The 12,061-nt window shown below is 42.8% G+C and overlaps 1 protein-coding gene and 1 long non-coding RNA gene across 4 annotated transcripts in view; one reads left to right on the top strand and one right to left on the bottom strand.

The window, feature by feature from the left end:
• Positions 1 to 12,061, top strand: part of LOC107052080 — a 139,058-nt gene that overhangs the window by 11,977 nt on the left and 115,020 nt on the right. The window lies entirely within an intron of this gene.
• VEGFRKDRL (vascular endothelial growth factor receptor kdr-like) overlaps positions 1 to 12,061 on the bottom strand; it is a 123,330-nt gene that overhangs the window by 42,627 nt on the left and 68,642 nt on the right. For all 3 annotated transcript variants that reach the window (XM_015278582.4, XM_015278583.4, XM_420292.8), the window contains exons 11-12: positions 10,868 to 10,973; positions 2,403 to 2,511 (exon numbers count right to left, since the gene is read on the bottom strand). In XM_015278582.4, the coding sequence (XP_015134068.2) occupies positions 2,403 to 2,511; positions 10,868 to 10,973 (215 nt within the window). The remainder of the gene's footprint in view (positions 1 to 2,402; positions 2,512 to 10,867; positions 10,974 to 12,061) is intronic.

The following is a 12,061-nucleotide window of genomic DNA, read 5'->3' as shown; positions in this document are numbered from 1 at the left end:
AGAAGAGAGTCGAGCTGCTGTATTATTTTCAGATTTCTTAGCAGGGAGATGTTAATTAACCTGAATTCAGCTGAAAAGTTTGAAAGCAATTCAGGAGCCATCAGATTGTTCTTCAGTAGGAGATAAAGGGAAATCATGTATTTAAAACCAACAAACTGCTGAACTAATTGTGGAGCCCCACAGTTTGCAGCTGCTTTGCAGAGAACAAGGCACAGTGGCTGACTGTGAGCTGCTGGGAACCTTTTCTGGATGTTGTCCTGAAGGCTCACACACCACCTATGTGCTCTCAGAGTCTGCTTCAGCCTTCATCTCAGCTTTTAGGTTCAATCTGCATAAAATAAATCAGCCTAGCAGTTGCAAAATGTTTTTATTCTCACTTTCTACTCATCAAGATGTTCCTGAACTGTCAGTTTTGTATCAGGAAAAGTGAAAGTTCGAATTCTGAAGCAGGATCCACGATAACGGCATATTACAGGTTATTCTACCACCTCTGCCAAACATACACCCCTTCTGTCACAGCAAAGCTTTTACTACCTTGGCAGTGCTTACAGACACAGCTTGCTTGGTGCCTTCTGCTTCTGAACTTGGTAGCTCTGAACTTCTCCCTGCATGTCCCTCCAGCGGCAGACCACGTGGCAAGAGCAATCCAGCAGCAGGTCAGTCTGGGGCTGCTGTACCACTGCAGCATGACCGACTTTAGGGTCAGGATGGCCAAATTTAGAAACCTTGTGTTTCTTTCTAATCCATAAACAACACTATTTTTAAACACACCATTTATACAAGTCAGTCACACTCAGTTAGCATCTGCCTCCTCCCCACAATGGCAGACACCCTGTCTTTTCTTAGTGGGCAAGAATGTCTCCCCAAGCCCTGTTCAACTCATGGTCTGTTTTGGTGAAAATGAAACGCTTCCACCAGAGCCAGTGTCAGCAATTTTCCATAGGGATTCATTTCCTTCATGATTAAAAATGCGTGATTAAAACGTTTGTGCCTCAAGATGATGCTAGATTGATTTTAAAATATAAACTCTGCAATATTAGCTCATCATGGGGGGAAAAAACAAAAATGTGCTAATTCAGTATTTTCCTGTAGAAGATTCTTTTCTAAAAGGCACAAAATGAAAATAAAACATAGTTGCGTAAGGTGCAAGTACTATCTTAGCCCTTTGAGTGCAACCTTATGCAAATTGCCTCTTTAGTTGCTGCAGCACTGGCTTTAGTCCCTAAATATTACGAAGTACAGTGAATGGTTTGGGAACATACTACATTGGTAACCCATCCAAATATGATAGCTCACCGACTCCAGAGCAGAAACAAACCCATATGGAAACTCACTCTTGGAAGGGGTGAACTGTAAAATTAATAGCTGCTCTTCAGCCCGCATTGGTCAGGCTTCTTGTGGATCTCTTATGTCGTGCTTTATTTCTCACCAGAGAACCTTCAAGGGCTTTTTCCCAGATAAAAAACAGTTAGGGCTTTGGAAGACATCTGAGTCTTAAAACTCCCTTCTGACTCCATATGGCATTGAGGTGGCACACAGAAACTGTAACTAGAGGTGAAAGCTCTACCCCATTATTATTATTGTACGTCCATGCAATAAGAATGGTGACAAGGTTTAGCGAGCACTTTGTTGACTAGTGTGATTTGCAATGTACTGAACTACTTTAGAGCAATGGAGTCAGTGGAGGACACACGAGGCAGAGTAGTGCAGAGCGTTGCCACAAGTGAGCTTAGCCCTCAACTGGCTTTACAGGGAAGAAAAATGGTGAGGACAAGACATTTACCTTTCAGGGCACTTCTGCACTCTTTGTTCTAAAAATTGTTATTTTGATGCAAATTTTACCAGCCAGCATCCACTCATCCAGCAAGTGAGCACAGAAATGATTCAGTGTAGTCTGGTAAGCACTTGAACTAAGGCTGTTCCCAGATTCTTTGCCTTTTTTAAACTCCCATTTCTCCTGAAAGCATGATGCATGTCCTGATCTCACTACTAAAGAATTTCTGTGTTAAAAGGTTAAGCACATATTTGTTTGGATTTGTGTTCTTTGGAGAAATAGCATGTCCACCTCCTTCCTCCTTAAAGGGCTCTGGAAAGGCTAATTGCTCGATACCGGCCCTGAATTAGGTCTGAATATTGGCCTTGCTCACCTTTGCAGTGTTCACTGAATTAACCGGAGGCCAGCTCTTCTGAATCAGGGACAGACCTCAGGCCTTTGAAAGACTGCAAAAGACTTAGCTTAGCTTTTGCTAGAGGTTTCATAAGGACAGAGCTTTTGGAGTGTTTTGAAAACACATCTAAGGATTTTCAGAAGTGTTATCCATCACTCTCCAGCCATATGTAACTCTAAGGTAAATCATGTGATGAGCATCTACGTTTTGTGTAGTGTCACTTGTGCTGTTTACCTGAGACATAGAACTCAATGCTCCTCTCTTCTTCACCAACCTTATTTGAGGCCACGCAGTAATAGATTCCTGATGTGCTGCTGTTTTCCATTGTGAGTGTGCTCACAATCTGCCGGGCAAAAAGAGAAAAGGTAAAGGCTTAGCAGAGAGGTTTGAGAGTAGTGGACAAGGATGTGATTTGTGGTAGAAAAACAGTTAATAAAGGAGCTTCCAGTAATGTGTGAATCTCGTAAGCAGACAAGTGCTTGCATTAGTGTTTTGGTCTCTCATCTAGCATCACCTCATCCCAGTTAATTTTCTTCCTCATTCCTTCCCCTTCTCCTTCTTCCCATGACACCTCAGCCAAGGTCTGAGTGTGACAGCGTCAGCAAAGAGACAAAGGGAAGGACCTGCAAAATTCATTCAGGACACTGTAAATGAGCCACACTTCCACCTCACCTGTTTTCTGCCTTTCAGTTATAGTTTCCACAGGTCACAGGACACTATGTGGGAAGCAGGTTGTTTGTATGGATGTGATGTAAAGAACGTTACAGAGATTTGTTTTGTTTTGGTATAACCCCAGAAAAAGGAGTGATACAGTCCCTCTGGAACCCAGCTTACTCTTACAAATCGTCCTTGGAAGTACCTTGGTTCCATAACCCTTCCTCTGGGTTTCTTTGGACTTGTGCAGTGCAGAAAGAAACCCTGGGGAAGGTGCTTGTGGGAAGACACTGGCAAATGAATAAAAAAAAAGGAGGTTCATGAGTGAGAAGGAGGGAGCACTGGTCCTGAGCTTCACCACACAGAAAAAGGAAGCAGCTCAGTTTCTCCTGGGGGCTGAATTAATACATCTCTTTAAGAACTTGTGTTCTTCAACATCCTAAGCCCCTTCTTCTGCGTAGGGCCTTGCTGATGAGGAGCCAGCCAAATGGCACTCCCTGTCATGATGCAACATCACAAGCTCATTGAAGATTGTGCACAGGTCATGGCTTCAATTATTCCTGGTACTTCCTCTGGACTACTAGCAAGAAAGTAGGATCTAGCCCACCATGGCAGAGATGGTTTTGCAAGATTACTTTGCTTTCCCTGCAGCCATTCACTTGAGGAACCCTGAGCCTTCACATTTGGAACAAATATCACTTTATTTGTTGTCCTCTCTTAACGACTTTGAGGATCAAAACTTATAACACCCTCTGGCCATTTGTCCTTATCTCCAGAGAGCCCTTTGAAGTGCACGAAAGCATCTCTGGACTTTTTAATATCCTAAACTAAATGCATACAAGACATTCCTTTACTCCCTATAAAGCTGTACCGTGAATGTGTCTATAGCTGTGTGGGACGTATTATTCAAGTTATTTAAGATTTTCTGAGCTTTAGCACCTTAAATCCTGTAGGGAAATGAGTTTTAAAGGTTTTGATCCCCTGTGCATCTTAAATCCTAAAGGGGAACATTTTCCTTTTCACCTCACCAGAATAACGGGTAAGTGGAAGAGGAAAACTATCTACTTTTCATGGTTACCAAACACAGAAATTAACCAAAAGTGGGGACAAACAAACTTAGGGGTGAAAATAGAAGACCAGTAAACCCAGCTCCCTCTGGTGTCCACCAAAGAAAGAACTGCACAGTTCTGATTTATTTATGATGTGAAAATTGCGCTGACTTGGATGTTAGATCTCCCAGGGAAGCAGCTCGTTCCTCCTCCTTTTTCTGTTCCTGCAGCAGTGGGCCCAATGCCACAGGTTATTAACAAGCACATGTTTGGAGCACTACTCCTGTCTTTAAGCACTGGACACTGCCTTTTGAACTACTGCTGAATCAGGACAAAGATCTTTCAGTGATTACTGGATCTTAGAATTTTATATTTGGGAACAGAAAAAGGCAATATAAATGCATATGTTGAAACGGATTCACCAAGGACAGAAGGGATAAATTTGGACAGCTATTTAGCAGCTATTAGTCTTGCAAAGTGACAGCTCTAGATGGGAAGTCAAGAATAATACTGTAGTGCCCATTCAAATCATAAAGAGGAATGTAATTATCTATTCTGGAGTATGGCCAAAGTTTCAGGGGTGATACTGTGACTGTTCTAAAAATGGATGCAATGCCTCAAACTGTAATTGGTGGCCCAGAGGTAAATGCACACATGCGCTCAAGCACACACAAATGCCAACATCTCTATGTAACTCAAGAAAAGTCTGACATGATAGCAGAAAAAAAGAAAAAGAGGAAAATAGCTATACCAAGAACTCATCCAAGCTAATCTCACACACGTCTGGATGTGAAGGTGAAAAAGATGTTAAACTGATGGAGGGAAACAAGCCTGGCCTGGGGGCAATTTATTTTGAAAAATCCACTGTGGAAAAGAGAAAGCCATCTTCTTGTTTGTGTGTTCAAAATCATGATTATAAACTTGGATACCAGTTTGATACACAGCTGAGCACAAGAATGCTCAGTGCTCTCTATTAGAACTAGCATCTCCCAGAATCCTCCAAAATGTGCCTTTCAAACTGGCAGCATCCACCACAGAGCTGTGTGTGTGGTTTCAGAGTGGGAAATGAATGATTTGGAGTGATTTTCCTGTAATAAGATGACTCTTTTGAAATCATTACACGTCACCTTTTCACTCTAGCTATGTGCTCTTGGGTAAATCCCAGAGATTGGGAGTCCAATTATTTTTGCAGCATCTTGACTTAAGTCCTCAGCCGCCAAACTGCCCTAATCCTGGTTTAGTCTTCAACAGTCCGAGACTTTGGAACACACACATGTAATACCAAAGGGCATCCAAATCCTTCTTTGGTTCATAAAGCCACATGGTTCTGGCTTCTGCAAAAATGAACCCGAAAGAAACATTTAGGAAGCCAGCAGCAATATCTGTTTTTTGTAGTATCTGGACAAATCAGTAAAGGATAACCCATGGATGAGATGACCCTATTAACCCAAATGTAAAAAAAATCCACAAACAAATATTCACAAGGCAGACGTGCTGGCAGTTGCTCATCACCTGTTATTGTAAACAGTCCAAGTTAAACAAACATCACCTCTGTGACATTTGTCTGTGCTTGGTCACAGTGTGAAGTAGGAGTAAGAAGAGATCTTCCAGATGCTACCACTACACTTTCAATACACCCATTGCAACAAACGTATGCAAAACCTGGTTGAATGAGAAAACAGTTTGAACTCGAGCAACTGAGCATAGGAATCTTTTCCCATCACTAACGGGGAAAACTGTTAGCAGAATTTTCTCTCTCAGGGGACTGACATAGCCATAGCCATAGCATTTGGGGACCTTCAGTATGCACTGGAAAAAATTCCAAGGGTTTAATCTACTTTATGTACTTAGTCCATGCACCTGCAAAGTATTTTCCATTCTGGATTCAGAGCCAAGATAGAAAAGTTAAGAATGCTGGCATTTGCTGCAGCAGTCACAGAAAGAACTTAGTGGGATGGGGCCTCTGGTGGTCTCCCGTCCTCACTCAAAGCAGGGCTCGCCTCGAACCTTTTTCAGCCATTCCTCTCAGAAAACTTGGCTCCCAGATCGCACAGTGCTTTGTGCTAGTCTGAATCAATGAAACTGATGAGAAATCTGCAATTGCATCAAAACGTTTTTATCTCTGCAGCGAAATTACTATACATGAGCTCTTGGCATGGAGCCTCAAGGTTAGCACTTTTTAGTTTACCTTCCACTGTACTCCTGCCATGAGTGGCACACCAACTGCGACTGTTCAGTCATTCGCTTCTGTGCAGGCAGCACTGGAACCAGTGGGATTAACAGCAAAGTATTGGCATGTAGTGTCTAGACATTTTCCTGGTGGGAGCTGACCTGAGACCCAGTGAACTCACTGCATGCCAAACACTAAACGTCCCTCAGACAATAACCAGTTTTGATTGCCTGTGTTGAATTTGGATGTAAAGGGCTCCATTTCCTATTACTTAACCTAAAGGCCACCCAATACTGCGAGCCCACGGAAGGGCTTATTAGCTAATAAATAATTACTATAAAAGAATAAACCAAATTTAAAACTCAATAGAGAAGAAATGAAATGACTGATCTCTGAAAAGCTATAGCAAGTAAATAGACATTGCTGCTGGGAAAGCCCATAATGGAATAGCTCAATAAAGTCCACATGTCTTGCACTGTAGTGTTCCCAAACTGGTAAAAACAAGCCATTTTTAGGAGCAGCCAAATAACATTCCACAGTCCTATACCGTGAGTGTTTTAAGACATCTTGTAGTAAGAACAGAGCAACGAGACCTTTTTTAAGCTGGAGCCAGCACAGATTAATATATCTTGAGATTCCTTGCTTTCTCTTTCCTTTGTCTAATCTCCCCCTCCAACGGCTTTAGTTAACAATTCTCTTTCACTTCGTTAGCTGTATGTGGGCGAGGATGAGGAGCAGAAAAAGCGGGTGGAAAACTTCTCAGCTGTCTAACTCTGGCAGAGCTGGGGTGGAGGTGACTGGAGGGAGATGAAATTAATAGGGAACATCACTAGAGATCCTGCAAAGAAAATATTCAGCTAGCTCCCATTCCATCTACTTGAATGGCACAGAATAATGCTTATTTTTATAGCCTGACAATTCCGAGCCATGCTCTTAGTTTATCCATTCTAAACATGCTAAAGGATGGACTGAGCGCAAGTGAGAAGATCAGGCTGCTAGCTGACTGGGAATTTGTAGGGTTTACTCTCTTCTCTGGCAGAGGGAGGTTTTCTCCCTGCAGGATGAGAGGGCTCTTTCTTATGGCCCCAGGCTCTCCCAGGAAGCCTTGCCCAGGACAGTGCAGCTCATGTGCTGCTTCTGGACTGCTCTCTTGTATTGCAGATGCTAAGTTCAGAGACAAAGCTATGTGATGGGTCACCTGCCAGAGATGAAATGGCAGGGCTTTCTGGCTCTCCCCTGGAACATGCACATACCCAGGTGGCATTCAGCAGCCCTACTGAGTTGTTCACATTTTTCAGCAAACCTGTTCCACTACTTTAATGTCATCCTCCAGGACGCTCAAGCCTGGTGTTTTTGGATCAACTTTCTTGAGTGGTTATGAATTTCAGCAGCAAAATTGACTCATGATTTTTATTGCAAAAACATCCACATGGCCAGGCTATTCTCTTGTATATACATGAGAGAGAGGAATGGAGAGAAGCCCCCAAGGAGGACTGAATTATGTATAGATCTTGCTCTTCTTTTCTGCTTTTCCCCCAAGCTCAGGCCAGTATGTTCAGCTTACTAACAGGAAAGAAAATAAGATAGCAAGCTAGTGCTTTGCAACTTGAAATGGAAATTCAGGCAATTCACGCGATCAAGAGTGTTTCACTTAGTATTAAAAAACAGTCTTTAGAGGTAACTACATTGCGGTTTAAATCACAGAGTGAATCCTTTAGTATTGACTTAAAACCACCAGGAAAAGTAAGCTGGTGTGATATAATTGCCTCAACCAAAACTTGACCAAAATTTCTACAGACTACTTCTTAGTGGTAGTGATAACCACATGGTTTTCTTTAGGAATGAAACTCAGCCTTTAGGGTGAGCAGCGGGGGTGAAATTCACTTCTCTATCTTGGAATAATAATGGAATAATCATGATGACAAGGATGACAAGAGACCTCAGCTTTCCATGCCACTTGCATAAAACAGATGTCTGAAGATCTTGATGTGAGCCAGAATTGCAGGTCTGCTCGAAAAATCCTCACTGCCACTGCAAGCTTATTTTTAAGCAAGATTCTGGATCTGGGAATTTCTGGGGGTTCCTTCCCATATTCCTGGCAACTCTAAAAAGTTAATGCATTTTTTCAAATGTCACTGAACAAACAAACGTGTATTGCTACAGTTCTTTGAGAGTGAACAGCAGGACACAGAGCAACAGATAACCTCATAGAGACTAGGTAAATTCCACCTTCTGCTCTGAGGGTTGTCATAGGCCAGCCTCAAATCACACAGGAAAAATAACCAATCTCAGCTAATCCTGGCTTCATAGCACAGTCAATAAAAGCCATGCTCTGTCAGACTGCAATGCCTTTATTATTTCATGTGGCTAGTCAATGCAGATGAATTACTTGTGAGGACATGGTGGGAATGGATTGGGTTGTTTCCTGTCTGTTTCATTTCTGGTGGGAATAATGACTGATAAAAAACAAGGAAAAGTCTGAAGGCTATAGGATTTCATCGCTTTCTTTTTTGAATTATAGTCTATTATCTAAAGGCTCCACCTAACACAGATAGCCTTGGACTTCAGTAAGGGGGAAGGAGAGGAACTGTCTGCTAATGCAAGCAGGGAGGCAGAGTGCTGAAATTTGAGATTCATAAAGTCTAGTTTTATTACTTTGAATAAATCTTAATAAGGACATAAAAATTATTAGGAAACGCCTCAGAATGTGTTTTCAACCACTGGATCAGCAGGAGATGAAAATAATGAATATATTATAAGCTGTAAAATTATGTAACTTGTAAAGAAGTATTTTTAGGAAACTTTAATAATGAAATATGTAAAAGCTTAAGTTGAAGGGTGTGGGCTGAGCTTTTGAAGATGTCTAACAAATGAATACTTCAGTCTCCCTGGAGCCTAAGGAAGGGGCAGGGATGGCTGAGCAACGCTGTGAGAGGCAGCCTGGGCTGTGTGCAACATTCAGGTGATAGGGGAGAGCTCAGATGTCCCTGACCAGCCACCAACATGGAGCAGGAATGTGTTTGGAGCTCCCCACTGGATCCAGGAGCTCTGTAGTACTATTAAAGCACCTCGTTCATCTGTAAGTCCGTGATCAAACAAAAATGTCACAAAATGCTTGCCTCAGCAAAGTAGGGAAGAGAAGAAATGGGAGGAGTGTACATATACATAAGCGTAAAACAAGGCAAAATGTTTTTAATTTTGTGTCATTGAGGTGTCTCACTTATCCCAGCATGTGGGTCAATTCAGCAGCCTGCAGATAATTTTTGAGTCACAGTAGTGGTGAAAGCCTTAACTTCCATACGGGAACTAACATACATAAAGACTGATCATCAGATGTAAAGTGAGTTCTTGGACACCAGATCGTGTATTTTGACAGTCTGTACATATGGACAGAAACAGTAGCCACAAAAGCCACGAAACTCTTGCCATGCCTTGCTGCAAACAGGAAGATTTAGAAAAGGAGGGAAGTGTGGAGGTACATGTTGTTCACTTCCCATTTTTGCAATGAGAGCTCTGTAGATAGCTGCTTTTACCTGAGATCTAAAATTCTTAGGGTGTACATTGAAGACAGAGCTTATGGGACACTATGCTATCTAAATAAATCCAATTTCTAAATATTTTCCAACAACGGGAAAACTCAGGAGCGAACTGTGAACACTGATTTTCTCCACCCCAGCCCAACTTCTATGTTTCAGAGCTCTGTTTTAGATTAGGTTTAGAACTGGAAAGTCTCCCTGAGAAAGAGCAGATGACTGAGGCATGGATTCTGCCAGATGCTGATTTAGTCTGGACTCAATCCAGAAAAGCACTTTAGCTTTGCACTTAGCTTTAAGCACACAAGTAGCCCAATAATTATCATATGCTTAAATGTATACCAGGATCTGAGCTGCAGCATTCAGCACCTTGCAGGTTTGAGCACTGATTGATCTGAGTCAGCCACCTGGAAACACGTGCAGCTGCAAAACCGCTCTTACAGCCACAGACCTGTGCAAGTGCAACAAGGGTAAAACAACAGAGCCAGAGCACAGCATCTCCTCCAAGCATAGCCAACTGTCTGTGAATCTAGAGCAGAACAGCTCTAGCAGTTTCTCAAGGATTATCATGGACATGTGTAATCGGTATCACTCGGTAGCATCGCAGGTACCTGGGAGGCATTTAGCAGATAATTCATTGCTGAGATCTTTGCATCTCATGTGAGAAGTATGCCCCAGTACCATCTGCTTGAAGGGGAAGTGGGCAGGGGTGTGCAGAAGGAAGGAGATGTTCCCACCCTCCTCAGCTCAGCAGCACGGCTGGGGACCCCAACGGGTGAGGAAGTGCTCATGCCTCAAGCTGAGGCAGGAAGGTGCTTCAGTCACCCTGACACTCACCATCAGGGCAGCTACCCCTGGCTATGGCTGGCCTCTTGAATCATGCAGCTACTTAGCTCCTGCTGCTGGAAAAGTGGGCAAGGCTGGCAGTACAAAGTACTCTCCAAGTGCTAAGCATTCTAATCAACCTGGCATCCTGTCAGCTGTGTGTGCTTCACAGGACCCCTCTTGCTCTGAACTGGTCTTAGGCTTCCTTGGGACTGAAGGAGACAGAGGTTTTTGACCCAAAAGTCTTTGGAGAGTCTTAAATGGGGTAAGTGACATCACTGCCAGAATCCCAGCATTTATAAACAGCAGAGAGCTGAAAATGATCCCAGGGCTGTGGAATTCTAAGCATGCAAACAACGAGCAGCAGCTTGGGAACCATGGGCAGAATGCTCTGTGTGATTGCAGCATCCCTCCATAAAGCTCCCTGCTATTCCAAGAGATCACACTCAGATTTCATCAGACACATACCTTTCTTTTGTCCCCGTGCTTCATGGTTATGTTTTCAATGCTCTTGATCTTGTTGCCTATGAACATGTTCTCCTGAACCACAATTTTTTGCCCTTTGGGGTTGCATCTGGAAGTAGAAAAGCAAAAGTGATGTTCAGGAACCTGTCACTGCAAGGAGGTGTTATCAAAGTGAGACAATATCATTCTTAAGCAGTAGGGTTAGGTCTTAAAAAAACTTCTAAAAGCTGTTGCTGATAAACATCATTACCTCTTTCTAAAACTGCTGTATTCCTTCATCACAGCATTTCAAAATTATTTAGAACTCATCTTGACAAAGATGAACAAAGATCAGCACATGAGCAGCCAGGAAACCCCCCAGACTTTCTGAAGACTGAAACCAGGAAATACTGGCCAGCTAATTAAATCATGTGAGTTTAATTTGGCTAGTAAGAGTCCAGCTCCATGCAGCCATGGCTCTTTACATTCTGTTTTGAACACTTGCAATGCATTTCAGAATTCAAAATGTGCATGTAGCACATGTTGTGCTGGTGTACATCTGCACCATCCAAGGTAAAGAGCTCTTCTAATGTCTTTAACTACAACCCTCTAATAAAAGAGCAGCACAGAGACTTCTACAGGTGATGACCAAGGGCCACTACTGCAGAAAGCTAATAGGTGAATCAGCCATGCCTTTGCCAAATCAGTGCAAGACACATGATTAACACCCTGGGTAAAGGGAGGGTTTATAGCTTTCAAAACAGCCTCATTAGAAGCTGCCTTGGGTGACTTCCTGCAAGGCACTATTCTATCTTGAGGATGAAGGGAAAAAACTCTGAGGAAGTAAATCACATCACAGTTATAAGGAACAATGATAGAGTTCAGGGATTCAAAGTACACCAGTGAGGAGGGGGGAGAGAAAGAGGGAGAGAGAGGAAGTGAAACAACAGAAGGAAGTGGGGTCTGTGTCATTTCCCACAGGAATCCTCCTACAGCTTCTGCTGGAAAAAGATAAGGCTACCCCAGAGGCCAGGAGAGGTGGACGCCACTCTGCAATTGTGTTTGAATTGATAAGATCAGAGAGTCAGGGAGCTGGAACAAGGGTTATGTGAGGTCTTTTGCCACCAAGGCACTCATTCCGAACTGGCTTTATTCAGCATTCATGACCAATTTTCTCTCCCTTGACAGAAAGGTCTACAAAAGATTTCATGTAATCTC

The sequence above is a fragment of the Gallus gallus genome, chromosome 4 (genome assembly GCF_016699485.2).
Source record: "Gallus gallus isolate bGalGal1 chromosome 4, bGalGal1.mat.broiler.GRCg7b, whole genome shotgun sequence".
In the NCBI taxonomy this organism is placed as follows: Eukaryota; Metazoa; Chordata; class Aves; order Galliformes; family Phasianidae; genus Gallus; species Gallus gallus.
Note: the sequence above shows the minus strand (reverse complement) of the source record. Positions and strands in the feature narration are given on the sequence as shown.